This window comes from Camelus dromedarius, chromosome 1 (assembly GCF_036321535.1).
Source record: "Camelus dromedarius isolate mCamDro1 chromosome 1, mCamDro1.pat, whole genome shotgun sequence".
Classification (NCBI taxonomy): domain Eukaryota; kingdom Metazoa; phylum Chordata; class Mammalia; order Artiodactyla; family Camelidae; genus Camelus; species Camelus dromedarius.
In genome coordinates this window covers 77,011,091-77,032,468 of record NC_087436.1, presented here as the reverse complement: position 1 = coordinate 77,032,468, position 21,378 = coordinate 77,011,091, and the positions used below count along the sequence as shown (strand labels likewise).

Below are 21,378 nucleotides of genomic sequence, written 5' to 3'. Positions count from 1 at the left end.
TTTTTAAAAACATACATCAGAAAGTTTCCTTACAAAGGGGCAGATCTATTCACTGGGATGGTTATGTTTAGGATAGAAAACTCAAAGGGTGTTTGACTGAGTAATAGGAGTACTTTGACAATGGGACTTGACGTGGAAAACTGTTATTCCACTAAGTGGGTTGCTCCCTGTGGATCTATACAGTGGGGAGAGCAGAGGGTCATGGAAGAGGTATTTTAAGCACTCTGGTTTCATAGTGTATGCTTGAGGGACAGAATAAAATGTATTCATCCAGCTGTTAAAGAATGAGGGCAGGGTAGATAAAAGGACAAGTGAAGGCGAGGCGGAATTAGTACCAGTAAATGCTGTGAACTCAGTGTGCTTGTACCTCTAATCCTTTCCTTATCTACAGCTTTCAATTCTACCAAAAAAAGTCCTTATATTTTTTCCTTACTTCTAACCCATTAAAGTCCAAGCACCAAAGAGATAGAATTCCATATACGATCATGAATTTACACACACACACATACACACACACACACACACACACACACACACACACCCAGGCTGAGCCTTTGGTGCTATTGAAGAGAATTTAAACATTTTAAGATGTAAAACTAAACTTACATGATCTGAGGTATGGTAAAAATAATAATAATAATAAAAATTAAAAGTGCAATGAATAAGAAAAATGAAAGGGAAATCCACTTGTTACAAATGGGCTATAAACACATTTATAATTCATAAACTGTATTCAAATGGTTGTTTTATGTCTTATTAATTAAAATAATAAAAGTAAGAAAATATGCTCAATGCAGAGGTATGTTTTTTTAAAAAAACAAAAAACAAAAGTTAATAAAATATTTTTATCTGCATCAAAATATTCTTTGGAAACCAAAAATAAAAAATGTACCATGTATGTTTTTTCAGGTTGACCTGTAAAAGTCAGAAAAGTACATAGTTCCCATCATTTAACTTTCTGGAACCAGAGTACCAGGACGCGTCAAGCATAAAGCAAAAGGCTTTATGTGGCACTGAATTGAAGCAGTGCGCTCTTCATGTTGGTACAAAGAATTCCAGTTCAGTTCCTATCAGAAAACGTTTTGTTTCAGTCAGACTGAAACAAATGACCTGGCTTCGATGCAGTGTAGTAGAGCTGAAGCTGTGTCCGAAACTCTGTCTTCAGGGCACTAAAAACATCTAGGGAAACTCTTGAGGGAACTGCGCGGTTCCTCACGGCCAAGATGAGAATTATCCAAAGCGAAACTTGAGTCTGTACTTCACCGGGCTGGGGCTTCTCCGAGATGTGGAAAGGGGGACCTTTGGCTTGATGGGGTTAGGTGGCTTTTTCTTTTCAGGAACAGTAACTGTGAAAGAAAGTTCCGGCTGCTCCAATTGCTTAAATCTTGGCAGAAAGTGAGTGGAGATGTGCTGGGGTTTAACCCGGGGGCTGCAGCCCCGTTTAGCTTTCCCCCTCTTGTTCAGGGCCACGTACCACTCCCGCCCTGTGTTCTCAGTTCTGTGTATCGCTGAGGCATAGGTGTTATAGCTGTTCTCTTGAAATCGCTCCCTGAACTTGCAGTCATCTGTAAATCTGGCCTAGGGAAAAAAGGGAGAAGAAGAAATTCAAGTAGTGAGAGTATTTTCAGCATGTGATAAAATGAGGTCTTGTACTGCAAAGAAAAACCAGGAATTCCATGGACCCTTGCCCTCCTATGGCATTCTCTTTTATAAAGACACATTTTTGATGCTTTAAAATGACTATGGTTCCCATATTCCTACTTTATTCACCTTTGTAATGCTGATTTCTGCTTACTATGTACAATCATGACATAGTTATCAGTGAATATAAAAATGATAAGAACTCTTCATATACTTAAATTCTGTTTCTCTTTAAATTACTTTGGAAGTTTTAGTTAAAAATTTAATGTTTAATGTAAAATCTGGCCCCTCTTAAGCCATCAAGAAAATAAATACTGCTGTGTTACTAAGCAACAATTGCTGGGTGAAATACGCATTCATTCAGAGAAATGGAGTCACATTATGCTTTGAAACAAGAATACATTTTTCAGTGTTACCAGTGTGATTCATGGTGCTGAGAGAGGGGTAGCATATGGCCCTATTTAAAGTTGCGTATGTTAGAGATCTTCAGGAAAACATGTATTTTCACACAGTGACGCAGGAGAGTGTGTGTGATGCCAGGAAGAGAACAGTTACCTTTTGGAGTCACTTGTAACACTTCAGCCAGATCTCTCTCTCATTCTCTCTCTCTCTACACACACACACACACACACACACACACACACGACATCTGTCTTGGAAATACTCACAGAAGAATGGAAAAAGCAGAGAAGTACACATCCGTCACGGTGCAGCTTGATAAGCGGCATTATGACAGCGGTGTGCAGAGGGTGCAAGGAGAGCATAGAGGAAGGGCATCTAAGAGGATGGAGGTGGTGGGAAGAGGGCAGGAGAGTCTTCCTAGAAAAGGTGATGTTTGAGCTGAGTCTTCAAGTACACCGGGATATTAGTGAGGCAGGTGACGTGAGAAAGGATTTTCAGGGAGCAGGAACAGTGTGTTCCCAGGGCAGTATACGTACTTCAGTGGGACTTCCAATCAGGATGCGTGGAGAAAGAACAAGAGATGAGGATGACAAAGTTGTCCAGTACAAGCTCTGTAAAGGCTTATTTTGTCGTATGGAAGAAACTGAACAAGCATGGTCTGGGCAGAGAGTGTGAGTCGGTGTCAGATAGACACGCGATCAAATGCCAGTTCTCTCAATTCAGTTCTTAGGTTTAGGCTCCTTGTCCACAATCCTTACACCCATAGGGCTTTTGTGAGAATCAAAATATTTTTCTTAGGAAAGGATCTGGAGTTTTCATCAAATACAAAAGGGTCACAGGGGCCATAGGGAGTGGGTATAGCTCAGTGGTAGAGCGCATACTTGAGCTCCTGGGTTCGATCCCCAGTGTCTCCATTAAAAAATACGAAAGTGTCCATAACCCCCAAATAATTAGAATTCCTAACCCGGGCTAGATGACCAGGTTTCACAGTTTCAGGGAGCACCATTAGTATAAACTTCCTGGGCTTGGGAGTATCAAATATTTTGACACCTATGTATGTATAAGAATACTAAACACATAGATAGATAGATAATCTTTCTATATCAAACCCAGAGATTCTCTGCTGGAATTAGAAGTCCTTTCATTCCTTCGCTTTTCTAATAATGCCAAATTTTCTTCTGCAAAACAGATCACAGCACTGTAATCTGAAGGTCTGAACACTGCAAGGCAATCTACATAGAACTACCGTTGATGGCCACACGGAGTTTTTGATTTGTGCAAAGTCCTGGCAGTATCAGAAGATAACCAGTTTCAGAGCATTTCCAACAGCGTATTTATCTTACGTATGGTAGTTTCCTCAAGTTATTTACATTCAAGTGTAGTTCAATCAATAAAGTTTTTTTTTTTTAAATATGAGGGCTATGGAACTATGTATGTAAGAACTCCACAAGTCTACTGGAGACTCCCTGGACAGAGTGTTTTAAAGATCCACTGCCTGTGGCTTTCTTGTCGGTCAGAAGCTACCAGCCCACATCTAGGATAAGGATACTATGCTGACTTCACTTCAGAAGAGCACACATTTATTGTTCCTGTTTTATTTTTTTAATTAAAAAAGGCTTTCTTATAAGTCTAATGTAAATTTGTCTGCTTAGCACTTAAAGGGACTTAAATGCTCTCACATTCAATTAGATGATCCCAAAGTTTTATTTTAAAATAAAAGCTATAGCCATCTGGAATATTTTCTGCTACATAAAATGACAAGCGTTTCAAAAGGTGTAGGGGATTTCATAAAAAAAGAGTGGCAGGTGTACTTATCCTGCCTCAAATTATTTTCTTAAAATGCATTCGAAAACATTTTTAAAATGTACAATACATCATACTTTGACCTGACTTCCACCCCTGTTTCACACACAAAAAATTATTTCCTGAAATAGAGATAGCAGTGATTGCTTTTTGCAATTTTGACAGATTTTTTTCAAGTGTATTGCATTATTTAACCTTCTTTTTTCCCTGACAATGTCAAAGAAAGTAAAAAAGGAATATGTCTTTTTTTAATTGATGTGGCCAACAGACACACACACACACACACACATACACACACACAGTGTATTAACCTATAGCAATTCCATCTTACAGTCTTTCATAAGGGTGAAAACCCACTGATGCCACTCCTTAAAATTTTTCTATCTAAAAACTTTCTCTTTTCCCCCCTCAAGATTCTTGTTCTAAAGTTCTTTCTTAAGAGAAGCCTTTAAAGGGATGGCTGTTCAGGCTGTCACCTAGGGTAGAGATGATCAGAACGCTGAGGACCCACACATGACTGGCAGGCCCTTAGCCATTCCAAATCCCACATTAAAACAGGAGTAAGGCAGTCAGACTGTTTTGGCTTTCTTAATTGACTTCTAATTTAATGTTTTGTCTGAAAAATTCTTCCAGCTACAATGGAACAGAACCATTTGAAACAAACATTTCAGTGAGTTATTTCATCAAGAGATCTAGTTTCTTCTGGACGGATCGACTGTTCCTGTCAGTATTCCTGGCCCTGTCCAGACAAGATGGTGACCCTAAGTGGTACATCTCTGTCCCTTGTGTTACAAATGAAGCATCTTTATAGCAGAGTCACCAGCAGCATAGGCATTTAAATATATATACTTTACCATTACACAATTTTGAATTATAAATGTTTCAGGCTACTTGTAATTTTTGAAATCATCTTTGAATTATAAAAAGTCCTTTAGCAAAATATATTGTTTTAAAATAATAGAACTGGATTATTTCCTTAGAAAAAGTCAAGTCGACATGAAGACTTTTTGAACAGCTTAGGTGCGAAGTAGAGTGGTAAATCACATTTCAAATAAGCTGAAATCAGGACTCAAATCACCTCCACCCTCCCACCATCAGCCATGACAACAAAATCAATCATTAAAATGTTTGTAAAGAACCCCATCTTTGTTTCAAATTCATTTTTTTCATAAATTTATTCAGCAGATGTTTATTGACTGTGTATCACTGTGTTAGTTGCCACTTTTACAATGAAAAACAATATAGGCTTACAGAGAAAAAAAATGTGACAATGAATATACATATGTTCATGTATAACTGAAAAATTGTGCTTTGCACTGGAATTTGACACAACATTGTAAAATGACTATAACTCAATAAAAAAAGTTTAAAAAAAAGAAAAAAGAAAAACAATATAGGCAAGGTTCTGCCCATGTTCTTTGTTGACTTAAATTATTTTTCTCTTTAATTTTCCTTGATCTTACAAGTGTAAACACAAGTCACAATCAACAAGCCATAACTGCAAAATTAAAATGAAATGTTTAAATCAGCTAATTTCTATGTAACTTACAATAGTCTTGATTGACAAAATGAATAAAAATTAAATAAACTACTTTCCTTTGAATGTCCAAATTATTCAGAGGTGGCTCAGGGGGACACTTTGCTTTGATTCTACTCATCTGACATAGTGAGGGCACACAGTGGATTTTTAGAAGAAAGGTGAAATTTAGTTTAAAGAAAGTAAAACTTAGATATTCCAGAGTAGACTAATTTTGCTTAACTGAAATCCAACGGTCAATTAATCCAAACAGAAAATTCTTCCTGAAATAATATTTTTAAAAACTTTCAAAAACCTCCTAACACAGTTTTGTCCCTTAGTGAACTTGCCCTATGATGATTGAGAATCCTGTAGCAAATGAGTTGAGGCTACGCTAACACATCCCAATGCTCATTATGTGCGAATACAGACATAAATCTGCAGTATGTCAAAGAGGCATATAGAGAGCATTGACTCTGGATGAACAGCAGTCACAGCTCTCGAGTTTGTGGGGAATTTAATCAATTTTAATGCTTTATTTCACTTTGATTTGCCTCTTTCATCTGAAAAATTTTATAAAGGAGTAATGGACTAAATACAAATAATTAAAATATCATAGAATATAGACTATTGTTAAATAATTAAAATATTGTTATAGACTGTAACAAAAACAATTATAGACCAAACTGTGCTGTAAGCAAAGTTTTCCTGCTGCATACATTCCTACTTCCGGTTCCCCTGCCTCCTTTTAGTGCTTTTTGGTTCCCACCCCTACTCCTTCCCATGGGACTGCCTGGGGCAGATGCCCCAGGCCCAGGCTGTTTTGGATGGTTGTGCAGGATGTCCCAGCACAAAGGCATCCACTTTGGTGGTGCGTTAAGTCTGAAAGCCAGACCCTGCTCCAGTTGCCCCCTAGCAGAGAAGCCCAGAGCAAGGCAGCATCTGCCCAGAGGGGTGCCCTTGACTCTTCATAAGCGTCTCATGGGTCAGTTGTGGCCATACAACGCTACCTCCAGAGCATGGCCATGTTTCCTGCTTGGCACTGGACATCTGTGCTTCCTGTATCTCAGTCCTTCATGCTGAACAGCCAAAGGAATATACAAGTTGGATTTAATAATCCCTCAACCTGAGGTAATATAGTGAAGAATGCCAACTACAGGATTTCTCCTCCTCCAAACTTGATGAGTTGACTTAAAACTGCTCAGGAACTCGTGAAAATGCACATTCCCAGGCCCTGGGTCCAGAGGTTGTTTTAGTAAGTCTGAGGTGAGACCCTGGAATTGCATCACAAACAGCATCCTGTGTGACATTCAGGGAGGTGAGGTGAGAACCACACTTGGAAAGGCAGGGGGTAGGGTAGGACTTTCCTTTCTGCTGCTCTAAATAGCTCAAAAAAGCTGGGCTGTCGAGGGCTCAAAAAATGTGCCGGCTGCCATTATTATTTCATTCTCACCATAATTCCATGACTCTTAGGATGCTATTATCTGATTTTCCAGCCAGAAAAGTAAAGAAAAGGATTCATCTAAAGGCTCATGTTTATCAAGTGCCAGGATAAACCTGTGAGTGAAATCTCATCTACTAATTCCTAGCGTCAAGCTCTTTCTGTAGTTCTGCACAAACCCAAGGGCATCTCCTAGGCTTGTATAGTCCTACCTGCCCTGAATTTGCTCCATGATGAAATGCCGATGAAAAACAAGCACCAATCCCCACACCATCCGAGACACAAAAACACCATCTCTCACTTTAGGCTGAAATGGATCTTTGAAGCTATAAGTTGATCCATTATACCCAGATTTCTTCAATAAAATAGGCCCTCTAGCCAGATTTACATAGTACGACATTAAGGGAAAACTGACATTTACTGCAAAGACAGAGCTCTGAACCCATTTTTAAGCCTGAATTCTTAGGTATTCCATTTTACTGTGTAAACTGAAAGCTCTGGGAGGGCAAGGGGAGTTTCTATTCAACGCCTTGACACAGCTCATGGTCTTGACTGTAAGAATGGAGTGCTTAATAAATTATTTTTTGATGATGATGATAACTATTACTCAAGCCCCCATTCCCCCTTTCAATAAACATGTCCAGCTTTAGGGGCTGCTCACTCCTCACTCTGCCCCCAGTGCAGGAAGTCCTGTCCAGACTCTCATCCCCGGCAAGCCAGCTGGCACCCTCTGAAACCAGGAAAGGAGGACGTTCTAGTCCTTGCTCAGGGCTGATCAAGCACACATTCCATGCCTGTTTCGTAAACTCTGCAATTAGCTTTCCTTCCAAACATGATCCCCTAAAACCCTGAGAAACAGAAATAATTCCACCACATGCTTCTCTCTGCATCTTTAAAATAAGTTAAAATGTTTTTCCCCAACAGGCAATGAGCTATCAAGCATACTTTATGAAAAGACCAAAGAATACATGATAATCAACTTTCCCAAGATATATATATATATATTTTTTTTTTTTTCTTTTTAGAGAGAGAGAGAGAGAGAAAAAAAAAAGGCACAATAGGGATCTTAGAGATAAGATTAGGACCATTGGAAATCCTTGCCTCTTTAAGATCTTTAGCCTGGGAATTTTGCTTTCAGATTAGGTTCCTTGGAAAAACAAAAATACAGGAGATAAGGGACTACTGTATGCAAGACAAGTTTGAATCTAAAGAAAAAAAAAAAGCCAACAATAAATGGGGTTTGAGGCTGGTCTAAATATCTGAGGGGGTCACAGCTGCCTGACCCCAAAATCAGAAAGTATTCTAAGAGAGACTGAAGATCTTCAAACAGCTGCCTGAGAGCAAATTCAGGAAACTCTGTTCTAACATTAAATGCTGGATACTTTCCAGGCACTATTCTAAGTGTTTTATATGTACTATCTCATTTAAAATGCTCATCTATAGCCAGGCATTGTTACTTTAGTTTTCTTCCTTTTATAGCTGATAAAACCAAGGGATAGAAAGATGATGTAGAAGGACACAATCTAGTTGTGTCCTTCACCACCACACTCATGAACTTTGACTCTTACATCTGGACCCACCTCAGATAAATCCAGAAAGGCTCCCTATGGGACTTTGGATAAAGACAACAAACCTGAGGAGAGAGCAAGAACAGAGTGAGGAGGGAGCATAAACAGACAAGCAGCCAGAGAGATAGAGGCAGAAAGAGAAGGATGCTCAGTCCCACAAAGAACGTCAGCCCAGAAATGAGTTAAGAAAGAGGACAGAGGTCCCAGAGAAGGCTCTGACTAAACCTCATGGCTCTCAGGGAAGCAATTATCTGCTCCTACACTCAAAGATTCCCAAGGCATCTTGAGAAGGAGACCAGACACCTCCATCCTTGTAGAGAATGCTGAAAAAACCTGCATGCTAAGCATTTGGCTTCATTGCCTGTTTAGGGTATACCAGTAAGGGTTTTAAGGAGAGTTGCATGTAGATTAATATGAGTTTGTAGACTGAATGCAGGCAGGGAGCAGCGCACACTGAGATGGTTGACCTTCGAGTAAAACTTCTCTCACCGAATTAACAAACTTAGCACACAAAGGAAATCAGCTTAAATGTTGCCTGAGTCTAACTGTTCTAGGCTGATACTTCTGTTTACCACCTTTGTGTCCACCAACGATGAAGCATTTTCTACATGAAGATTTTCTGTGAACAAAACAGATCTCTGTTCTGAAAGTTCATTCTAAGAGGGTTTCCCCAAGCAACTCATCATCACATTGAAAACCAACATTTATAATACTTGGTGATAAGTTCTGTGGCAGACCCATCTCCTCCTTTCTAGACTTTAAAATCAAGTACTGGAGATACAGAAGTAGATGGAAAAAAAGATCCCCAAGAAGAGGTTGGAATGAGAGAAAGAAACAGAAACATGGAAAAATATTCTAAGGATGAGCCAGAATATTCAGAATATTCATTCTTTAAAATGTAATATAAAAATATTATTAAAATATGCAACTATTAATTCCTATAAAATAATAGCTGAAAACAGTGTATTTGTTCCAAACAAAACAAAATATCTTCTTTCAAGCTTTCCTCTATCAAGCATAATAGCATTTAAAGGAAGAGAGAAGTTTGAAAGTATGTAATTCTGCTTCAATCACTTGTTAACTGTGTTCACTTAGAAAGATATTTAACATCTCTGAGACTGTTTCCTCGCCTAACTATGTAATGAGATAATGTGAGTGAAAGACCTTTCAAAGAAATATGCAAATACTTTATCTCTGCCTAGTAACTAACTTTTAATAGTCTGATTGTTACTATAAAACCCAAGTTGAAAATCTACAATTATCTATGAATATTTCTTGATACACTATAGATTTACTTTCCCCAGAATTATATGAATACTTTACATTTATAGTTCACATTTACACTGTAAATAGAACCCTAAAGTTATTGTCTATTAATTAAAAATTTTTCCAGTTTCATTGAGACATAATTGACATACAACATTTTGTAAGTTTAAGATGCATAATGCGGTGATTTTATGTATATATTTTTGAAACGATTATAAAGATACTCTTTAAATGTCTCAGCACAATTATTAATTTAAAGCAACTCACTAATAACATATTTAATCCTTAAAGTATAAGGGGGTTTAGCCTTTTTTAGTGGTGATGAAACTTTGTAAAAGCCAAAATTAAATAATTATATTTAAAGTTATAAGACCAACTTTTTAGCATGTTTAACTAGAAACTTAAAACAGGAAAAAAACATTCGGCATAAAACTGATCATTGTTAGGATTAAAACTACTTCTAAATTCAACTTCCTTTAAAGAAAATCCACTTTATAATTTAATTAGGTTTCCATTTAGAGAAGAAGTGCTAATAAAAGCTCAGATAAGAGAAAGTGGGCTTGGACAATTGGTTTAAAAAGAATCCACATAATCATAGGGCTTAATTTTTTATCTACAATTCAGCTCAAAGTCATCAGAATGACTTTTATATCAAAGGGCTTCAGTGAGTGACAAGAGCAAGACTTGCTTTGTACTGTTTAAAAGTCATTATTCCATGAAATAACTTTAGCCTGCCAAGATGAGAAAGAATAACAGATGCTGTTTTTGCATTATCTGCATTATTTCGGCCAGCCATCCTTAGACATTTGGGTCAAGTTTCTGGAAATTTGTTACTTGCATTTGACAGAGGAATCATGTATCCTAACCTCTCGGTTTGACCTTTCTAATTGGCATCCATTTGTAATACTTCGCTTTCTGTTGCAATTATCCTTAAGCTGGCCCAAGTTAGTCTATTTTTTGCATGTACTAGGACATGAATCAGAGTATTTTAAAAATTTAGATTTTCACCAAAAACAAACAAATAAGAGAAAATTTCTTTTCAGGCATTGCATATTATTATGATGCTAGATGTTGAACATGTTTCAATCTTTTACAGCCTTAAAGTAGATTGAGGAAAAGTTATTCAGTGCAGATGTATTTGACCATTGATTTTTATTCTGTATGTGGATTTTTTAAAAATCAAGTATTTTAAAAAATAAAATGGCATGTTCTACTTTCCCATAGCAATGCAGAACTTTGCCTCTTTTATAAAATTAATAATAAATAAATCAAAGAGTAATTACTTTGTGAATACTATATTATAGCTTGTTAGAATATAAATAACCAGCTCAGAAAATGAAATAGGTAAATCTGGTAACAATTCTTGCAATGGATGATCAAAGAAGTTGATGACTTTCCATTTATCTTAATATACTGAAATTTTAGTAATTTATTACATTTAGATTATATTTAAATTATTATATAATAATATATAATATTTATTAAGCACTTACTATGTACCTAAAACTGTTCTTAAAGTTTAATGTATATTATCTCATTTAATCCTCAAATAACTGTAGAAATAGCTTGAATTCTATGATATCTATGATAACAAACCACCTTTAAATGCTAAGGAAAGGAAAACTGAAAGTCTTAAACATTGAACCAAGTGAAATTCTCACTGAATTTTTTTTAAAGGTCTGTAGAGTAAAAGTCATAATTAGTAAGTTTCAATTGATTGCACTTGATTAAAACATCTTATGTATTTCAAAACCTGGAAAAATGATATTTCTCCAATTTATTTAATGAGAATTAAAGGGAATAAGGATCAAAGGATTAGTTTTAAAGAAGAATTGCTGTTTAAAAAGATTTAGTGTGACAAAACCTAGTACACTACAGCAAAAGCATAAATCACTTTTAAGGACTGTGCTTAAGTACTAATACTATAATAAACAGAATCTGTGAGTGGGAAAAGTCAACTAAATGTATTTTATTATCTTTAAAATGTTTTAATGCTTCCCAAGTAATGCACATTTTGAGAACAAAACATAGAAATCAATGATTTGTAAATTGATTACAAAATGTATAAGTGGTCTGAAGAAAATTTTAAGAGTGTAAAATTAGTCTTCATAATTTTAAGAAGTTTTTGATGCAACAAAAATACAAGATAAAAATCCCTCAAATGAATCTAATAAAATTTCTCTATGACAGGTCAAGCTCATCTCATTATTGGTTTCTTCCCTCCGTATTTCTTAATTTGAATATGTTTTATTAGACTCCATCTTTGACATCATGATTAGTTTGTAAAATTAAGTAAAAACATGATCTACTGAACACACACACAATTCACCATAAACATGTTAACTGAAAATATAATATAATATACTATTTTCATAACATTTCTCCTCACTTGGACCATTTTAAAAAAATAAACAATGACAATCACTTAGAGAATGCTATTTTCAAGTACACTAATCCTTAAAACTTTTTGTGGAGTCTCTATTATACTTTCAAGTAAATAAAATACTTAAATGATTACTTACAAAAACACATACAATTCTCTTGGTTAAAGGTACATATAATTTTACAAAAACAAAAACATTAAGTAATCTGGGCAAATTGTCCTATCTACCAATTTGGAAAATCATTTCATTCCAGTTTACAAATGTAAAATCTCTACAACACCTTTAGCAAATATAAAGTGGTTCTACTTACACTTGCATGGAGTTTTCCTTTTTTTGACATCGCTAAAAATTTGTTGCTGAAAACTCCTCGTATTCCTACAATCCCCTGAGACACAGCAAATATTTCCAAAATACCTAGGATGACAGAAATCCCAAAATAAAACACAGACTCCTCTATATATCATTGTGAAGAATTAAATTTCTGCATAGATTCTTTCCATTCTTTATTACTGTGATTTTTAAAAGTATTTAACATCCTTATTTTTTGTGACATTCATTATGTAAAAGAAAAAAAAGTCTAGCACTCAAGTATTCTTTAAAATGATAAATTTCAAGGTTCAAAAATTTAGTTGTGCTTCATTAGTAATGCTTTTTTTTTCTTTACAAATATGTCACTTTTAGTAAGCAGTGTTTGACCATAGAATCTTTTCAAGTTCTAAAGGAATGGAAAAGACATTTTAAAATGTTTTACAAAATAATTCTCATGCATTGTTTTTGTCAGAGAAAATAGAGTACTTCTAATATTAAAGGATATAAAGATTGTACTCAGGACTAGTATAAACCATGGAAAGCCTTGAAATGATACTTATTTAATAAAAGAAATCCCTCTTCTCAAATTATCATAATTATAAAAGTACAAATCAATATACATATCATGATCCATCATTTAGTGAGTAGCTCATTCAAAGATTACACATAACATACTGAAAGCAACATAAATAATTCGGGATTATTGGCTCAATGAAGTGTTTAATGGATTATGGTTTCAAACATCTTGCATTTTGAATGACTTTTCTGGAAAAAAATTTAATGAGGTATTTTATTACATTATTGTTCATATTTGGTATTTCATAGTATTATCAACTCGATGTCCTTCTGTCTTCTGTAATAATTTGAAAGCCCACATCCACTGGGTCAAGTGAGTCACAGACAACACTTCATAGAGAAGATGAAACTCAGAGTCTGTACATAATTGGAATTCCTGACTGTTTACTGTGAACTCATATATAATGTTATATGAACAGGAGAAAAGCATAGTGCTTTTTGTTAACAGCCTACAACAAATTAAAAAAAAAAAAAAAAAAAGGCCAAAATAATATAGTTCATTAAAGCTTTTAAAAAGGCACCTAAGAAGAAAGGAAGGAAACAAGCAAGGTTGGGAGGGAAGAGGGAAAAAACATCTCAATATTTCAATCTGTATCTTGAGCACATATTCTAATTAGGATATCTCAATAGGATTGTGTCAAATAGAGAAATTCACCATATTTTCTTAAAATAGCAGTCTTCCCCTGATGAATTTGGAGTACATAAAAATTATTCAATTTACCAAAAAGTAGTGTGTTGTGGATATACATATATAATACATAGAATTATATAGATGAATATCTTTACAGCACACTTATGTTGCACAATGTGACCTAATAACTATAATTGCAGCAAATCCTGCCACTTATTTATTCAATTTATTTTTAAGATTTGTTAAAAATACTTGATCAGAAAGTTCATGGAGGAACTATTGTTCTTGTGATAAGCGTGCTTAGCTTGGGGTAAATAAAATGCATCTCAAGAAAACTGCAGCTACCACTTTATTAGTGGATGTTTCTTTAAAATGAACAAAAAATATGTAAAAACTATTAGAAAGAACCTACTTTTGCTTTTAGGAAGAAACTCTTAAAAATATGTTTTATAAATTCATTTCTTCAAAATATTTTCAAGGTGCTATTTATAATAGATTTTGCTATGTGAATTATTTGACTGTGATGCTCACCCAAAGATTTAGAAGCATTATCATTTTATCAATAGTAACAAAGCACATAGAATGCTTTGTAAAGATAAACTTACTATTCAATATAATATGCTATAATAATATTATTAATAAAACATAAATAGAACATCAGATACAAAGTTATAGTTCTATCAAAATTACAGAATGATACTGAAAACAACATTAATAATTTTGCATATTTGGGAGATGAGGGGGTGAATGTGACTACTGTGTAAACGTGTATCAAAAAATGAGACAGAGAGAACATGAAAAATTGTCTATGTGTAGAATGACAGATGCAAAAGAGACAATATGGAGTTGATAGAAAAGGAGACTCGATTGTGTGTTTCCCCCAATTTACTCATAGTTCTACATTCTAGAGGTTTTTCTATACCATTGTCTGGAAAATCACCTAGTTTTGTAAATGCAAATCTATTGTGTATTAGTGAAAAAGAATACATGGTAGCATACAAGATAAAATTCTCATTAAGCATAAGTGTTTGCAGGCTAACATTTAAGAGGCCACAGAAAAAGGGATCTGTAAATACTTGTTTAATGGGAACACTGCTCTGCCTATGTAAACTGTTGGTTTCTGACAACACATTCTATTTTTAAGAAAGACCTATTTTTGACTCAGCTTGTTTCCCAACACACTATACATTCTGTATGTACATGTTATGTAAAATTTGCACTGTAATAAGTTTTAAATATGGGCAAGATGAAATCATATACGTGAAAGTGTTATTTCACTGCATACCGCATGGCTTCTTTTCTTGTAAGTTCCAGTATAAAAAATGTTACAATGCCTGGAAATAAAAGAATTTTATAATTTTAAGAAAATTCTATTTAATTGAAAGCTTAAAAATGTATTTTTACATGTATCATTCTATTTAAAATTATGAAGAATGCAGGAAAGAAAAAAGATGAGATTAGATGAAATAATAGTTTTTTCACAGAGGCAACTTTGGTATGATCTTCTAGATCTTAAGGTAATTATGCTGTAATATTGGGCACCCTGTTAAGATCATAGTCTCCAAAGTAACCCCCAAAGTTATTTCACAATGTCTTTTTTTCTAGAATATTGGAGCATATTCTGCAAGCCTCACAATTCAACTTCCTGCCTCCTCACCAAGAGATCACAGGCCTGTTGATTTTACTATGCCAAATCTCAGTAACTCCTTAAAGCATTTTAAACCAATGTGCATTAAATCACACATATATATAAATCCCAGAAAACATTTCTCTAAAACTGATTTTTTTTTTCAATTTCAGTAATTTCCTCACTCTTATTAGGAGTCAGTAATAATAAACATGATGGGAATTTGCAATTCACATTAAGGGAGCCCAGATGGTGTCCCTAAACAAAACTGCAGATGGCCATGTGTGTCACACAGATCATAGATAGTCAATAAATTTGTTTGCTGAATTGGATTGTTTCTTTGACCTTCTCACTACCTCTCTTCCTTTTCAGGACACCCCACATGTACACCTGTATGGACACATGTCTTCATTCTCTCCTGCTATTTTGGCCCTCTAATGCTGAGGAGTGGGGCAGGGGGAGAGGATCAGTATAGTTAATTCATGTTAAAATGCAAGTGACAAAGTGTTCTCTTTCCTAGGGTGTTCACATTTAAGAGGATCAAAAGAAAAAAGCAGTGCTTAACTGAAGGGATTATTAGCTCTTGGAGGAATTTTGGGATTGATATCTAGGTTCAAAGATACAAGAACTTGGTGTCTCAGATTATACACACACTATTTAATCAACTCACTCACAAGCATAGGCATGTGTTACAAAGTAAACTTATTCCAGTAAGAAAATCAGTATCTAGATTTTTTTACTTAGTCCCCTCTAGAATTTTTAATATAATAGACTTTATTATCAGTGGTGGATCCAATTATGTAAACTTCTCCCTTTTCTCTTTTCTTAGTGAATAAGAATGACAGATACTCCATGTATTCAGAAGCTTTCAACAGCTCGTCTGAAAATCCTCAAAGAAAAATCATTTAAAAATGAAGTTTCTCTGCTTGCGTTCACACAGCAGGAGATACGTCATATCTTTATCAAATCCGAGTCTTAATAATCCAATTAATAATCCAGTCTTCACTGATTACGTTAGCAACATAGGAACATCCTGCTTGAGTTTTTCTATATAGTAGATAAAGTTTCTGGTTTATTTAGTCTTTGGGGACTATATAAAGGTTGATACTACATGACATCAAAATTGATAGTGAATTCAGATTTTTTTAAATGAGTAAAACTGAGGGTTTGGCTTAGCCAAAATACATGATTGGAATTTCCATATTTTATGTGAACACTTCAGCTTTGTGTAGCTATAGCTTTGAGCTTTTGCTCCCTAAACTGACAACTACTTTATTGCCTATTCTTCAGTGGCTCAAGGTAAGTCAACAGGAGCAGTGTGTTGAAACTAAACTTGAAAGCATAATAATTGAAGCAAAATATGTTTCTATTCAGTACTAGGATTTTATCATCTGTCTTGACCATCTTTCTTCATCCTTCCCCAGTACTTCCTCATAATAAGAGTTTATGTACAATGAGACTGATTCTTTTTTCTGTCTTCAAAGCTTTGGAGAACTATTGTATAAGAGAACTATTGTATTTCAAAAACCTATGGCCAGTGTACTTCTGATGGTGAAACTAGAAGATATACACAGTTTGCAAAAATTAGTGTCCAATGATGGTTGTAAAACATTTATACACACATGTATTTATCTGTTCTGACAAACACAGAAAAATTTTGAGTTTAAAAGCAGCTATTAGAATTCAGCTTCATGGCAAAATTTGACTCTTTTCTGAAGTAGCAAGCTGTGACAGAATAATGTTTTTTTGTTTTTTATCATTGATAACTCAGACAGTAGAATTAGAAGACGAGGTAAAACTCTGATGTATCCTCTATGGTCCTCTTGGTCCCAAAACTCTCTTAGTGTCTCTAGAGAGACCTGGACAATTGTTTCCTCACACACTCTAACCAACAGTTTGTAAACAATGCCTTAGTTTACATATGAATCAGGGAACCATCAAGTGCTGTCTTCAAAGAGGTATATGACCAACTGCAATTGGCAGGTCTGTTTTTCTCTCACAGCTTCTTAAAGACAGAGATTCATTCTAAACTTCCAAATTACATGTTGTCCTTTTAACATGACATATTTCATAAGTTCTCCATTGATCAATGGTTGCAAAATCGTATGAAATAGTGTTAGACACTCAGACATCACAAAACTGAAAATCACCATGATTTAAACAAGTAAATTTTACTCCTCAGTGAGAAAAACCTGTAGAAGGAAAAAAAAATCCCTCAATGAACCCCAAAGTAACCCAAATATCAAGTTTGGTGAGCTAGGTACCCTATGCTGGGTACACGAATAAATGGATGAATGAGTCAGTGAATGATCTCAAGCCATGTGAAAGATACAGACTAAACTCTGAAAGGCTGCTGTAAACTGGAATGAATTAGGAAAGTGTTAGTTAAATCAAGAAAGTTTTATTTAGGCACTTTAGTTTTGTTTATGAAACAAAACAGTGTTACAAAACAGTGTTACAAAACAGTGTTTTGTGCCTGTTCTTTGTTAGATACCTTTCAAAGTGGATTTTAAAATAAAATGTGCCTTAGAACTAACAAATACTGGCCAATGTCTTCTTTAGCTGAATGTATTCTTTGTTGAATTGTTCTCATTTTCTTTCCTATATTTTTCTACAACTCCCTCCACAAGGCCTTGTCTGCAAAAGTCCTTGTCTCTCATGGTTTCTTCCAAGTGAAGAGGATGAGTATCTTGGGAATAAGTCTGGTTTTCAGAGATCCGTAGCACACCAAAACACATGCCAGACACATCCTTTTACCCTCCCTGGGATCCAACCTGCTGCCCCTTGCAGGCTAACTCTGGATCTTCCCTTGGGAACACAGAAGTTATCCTCTGTTGAGGCTGCCTTCTTGGATAAACTACAAGAAGAACAGAATAGAAAGAGTGTTCCTGTAAGGAGAAAGGGGGAAGATTACTAGAAGTGGGGAATGAGATTTGAAGTCTGGAGCAGGGAAGAGTTGGGTGGGCCAAAATGAGAAGGCCAATGGAAACACTGAAATAGACATAACTCTTGTCGACCCTGAGATCTTGGGAAATTGTCATTTGCCCTAATTGACCTTGCCTTTTGCCACCAAAGACGGTCAGTTGTTGAATAAGAGTGCAACGAACCTTAAAACATAAAAGTCAAGCCCCCCTAAGGAGAGTGTGGAAGGCCCTAGCATTCGGTGAGGGGATGTGGAAAACCCTCTCTGGGGTTCCGTGCTCCAGGTCACCTCGCCACATGCGACATAGCCAGCTGGAGCGGCAGAGACCGGAAGACTAGTCGGAGACAGGAGACGGGCGTGGACTCGCTCCCTTTCTGGTGGCAACCAGCCGCCGGCCCACCGACCCCCGACCGGAGAGGGTGTCAGATGCCAGCTCCGCTGTGGCGCCGGCGCTCCTCCGGAGCTTGGGAAAGAAGACACGCAATTGACCGTAGGGTCATCGGTTTAAAAGACGGATAAAGTTAAGCACACCTGGGATCCACCAGGCTGACACTATGGGAGCCAGGAGACCCTGCGCGACGCTGTTTTCTGGCCACGTTTCCGCTCTCCCGAGTCTCTCAGAGGCTCCGACTGTGCTTCTATCTGCTAGACTAACCCCGGCTGGAAGAGCAATCCGGCTCTAAGGAGGAAAAGGCCCGCAGAGATACCCCCAGTCCCGCACACAACCCCAAATCATCTCTCCTCTTTGCAGCCTAGGGAGGCAGTGAGAGGAATCAGAGTGGTGTGGAAACTCAGATGGGGTAGAAAGGAAGAGGAGATGAGGAAGGAGGGAAAAAGAGGGAGCTAAAGAGAAAACTCAGAAAATTTTAAACTTGGCTTTAAAAAACCTACAAAATTTTCATCTGTACAAAATTGAATCGCCTCTGAGTTTCTTCTAAAATAAAGTTGTCCTTGGGGACCAAAGGCCGGCCACTCTTTCTCACAAGGTCTGGTCATGGTCTCAAGATATTAAACATTGTTAAACCCAACTCCTGAATTCATAATTCGAATGTCCATCACGTCCTCCCCTCTAAACGTGTCCAGTTTTCTAGATCACTGTCTTCTTCGAAGCAAGGTATGTCTTGTCTCCCATGTAATACACACATATATAATATAAATATGCAAATATGTACATATTTATAATAGATATACAAGTATATCTATTATATATAATATTAATTTGGGATTTATGATAGTGGTTGTGGGGAGGGGAGTATGCGAGGTTTGATTATTCTTAAAAAAAACTATTATTTATGGGCAGGGAAAGGAGGTGCACATTGATGCTCAGTGTAAAATACTATTCTGGTAAACAGAAGCAGAAAGTAAACAGAAACTAGAAGAGGAGAAAGAAAATTCGTATTTTTTCTCCAGGCACAGGCTGGAGCTCCTCTTTGGGACCAGGGCAAACTGGAAGCAAGGTGCCTGTCTGTACCAGCCTCCGGATAGCCTACACCTCAGGAATCTCCATTCCTCATAATCACAAGAGGGGTAAGCGTGTGCGCGCCGTGTAGACGGATCTCCACCCAACCTGCCCCGCCGTTTCCAGGGCCGGCTGGATCCCAGTGGCCGAGGCTCGGAAAGGTGCGCCTGTGGCCCAGGGAATAATCCGCTGTCCCTCCCGAATCTCCTGCCGCCCGCTTAGGACGGGTTTTGTAGGAGAGCAAGCAACTTACTTAACATATTGGCTTCGTGGGAGCCATTGACTTTGCCATCCGGGTAGATCTGCAGATGGAAACCGATGCCCACTCTGCAGTAGAGGCTGCCGGTCCGGCGCCCCGAGGGGCTCCACTGGAAACTGGTCTGCTCCAAGCCGCTTCCTTGGCTTCCCAGAGAAGCCGCGGGGGAGGAGGAGGCAGAGGAAGAAGAGGAAGACGTCGTGCTTTTGCTGCTCCAGCTGCTGCTGGCGCCTCCCGGGTTCCTAGCAGTGGCAGCCTGTCCGGGTTGCCCTTTGGGGACGAGGCGCTTCTCCCCGCGAGCCCAGGCGCTGAGGATCAGGTGGCTGAGCAAGAGGAGGAGGAGGAAGGACAAGCTCATTCTTCCAGCCGCGGGGGTCCTAAGTGCATCTTGTAGGGCTGGTTCTGGGCTCCGCAGCCCCCGCTCGGCTGCGTACCTCTGGCGCTGCCCCCCTCGCCGCACCGAGTGGACATAGCCTTGGGAAAGAGACAGGGAGAGGGGGTAGAGAGAGGGAGGCCACCCGAACGGATCTCGGCGCTGGCACTGGGATATTTATAACGCCAGTGATCTCACTGCTCCGTGCACGCCTGCGAAGCTTCCCCTCACCCGCCGCTTTGTGTACTCTCCGGCCGGTGCGGGGAGGGAGCCTCGCCGTCCCGGGGGCGGGGGTGTGGAGGAGGGAGGAGATGGGAGAGGGCGAGTGGGAGGAGAAGCCGGGCGGAGAGAAGCTGCACCCCGCCGCTGGGCGCGCGCACACCCGGGCCACGCACCCCAGCAGTTCTCACGCGCCACACGGCCATCCTCCACTCGAGCCAACGCTGCGCGGAATTCAGCTCCGCGCGAGCACTGTGTCCTCCCGGGGCCGCGACGGGAACGGGAGGTTGAGACGCGGGAGTGAATCTTGTCCTTTCCCACCTCTGCCGCACGCTTGCGTCCCAGCAAGGCACTCTCGTCTACCTAGGATCCAGCTTCCAGGTTCCCTTCCCTTTGCTGGGAGGACCAGACTATCACAACACTTGTCCCGGGAATCCCTCGGGAACTGCTCCCGCCGGGGATCCCAACGCTGCTAGTGCTTGCGACCAAGAGCCAAACAAGTATTCCCAGCCCAACTTGGGAAGGGTTTGGTGTGGCGCGGGGGAGGAGGGGGCTGTTTTCGCTGTTGTTACTACTGATTTCCTAAAGAGCTAATGAATGCATTTACTCAGCGTTTAGAGAGCCACCCTAAGCCATTACGCCTGAGCTTGAGCTGTTTTCCTGTTGTAAACTCTTGGTCACGCTAAACACGATGCTGCTGAATTTGTTTTTGCTTCTGGGAAGCTCTCGGTCTGTGTCTGAGAGGGTAAGCGCACACGCACATCACACTGAGAGCTGAGCAAGATAGGCAGGGTCTGAGCACCCAGCACATGTGACTAACTGTCCAGTTGTCCTCTCTCGCCCCAGGATCCCCTTGGCAGGAAGGATTAGCTAACGGCTCGCTTCAGCTTACTCAGAGCTGCCATTGACTGAAGGGCCGACCCCAATGAATGATTAATGATGCTCACACTGGATTTCAGGAAACCTGAGAACCGGGAATTTCCA

General features: G+C 38.1%; 1 protein-coding gene across 1 annotated transcript; it reads right to left on the bottom strand.

Annotated features, from left to right (window-relative positions):
• Positions 1–558: 558 nt before the first annotated feature.
• FGF5 (fibroblast growth factor 5) lies at positions 559–20,160 on the bottom strand. Its single transcript, XM_010983368.3, has 3 exons — positions 19,800–20,160; positions 12,332–12,435; positions 559–1,578 (listed from the first exon to the last, which is right to left on the bottom strand). Exons 1-3 carry the CDS (start codon positions 20,158–20,160, stop codon positions 1,231–1,233), a joined length of 813 nt encoding a protein of 270 aa, XP_010981670.1. The 3' UTR covers positions 559–1,230.
• Positions 20,161–21,378: the final 1,218 nt, after the last annotated feature.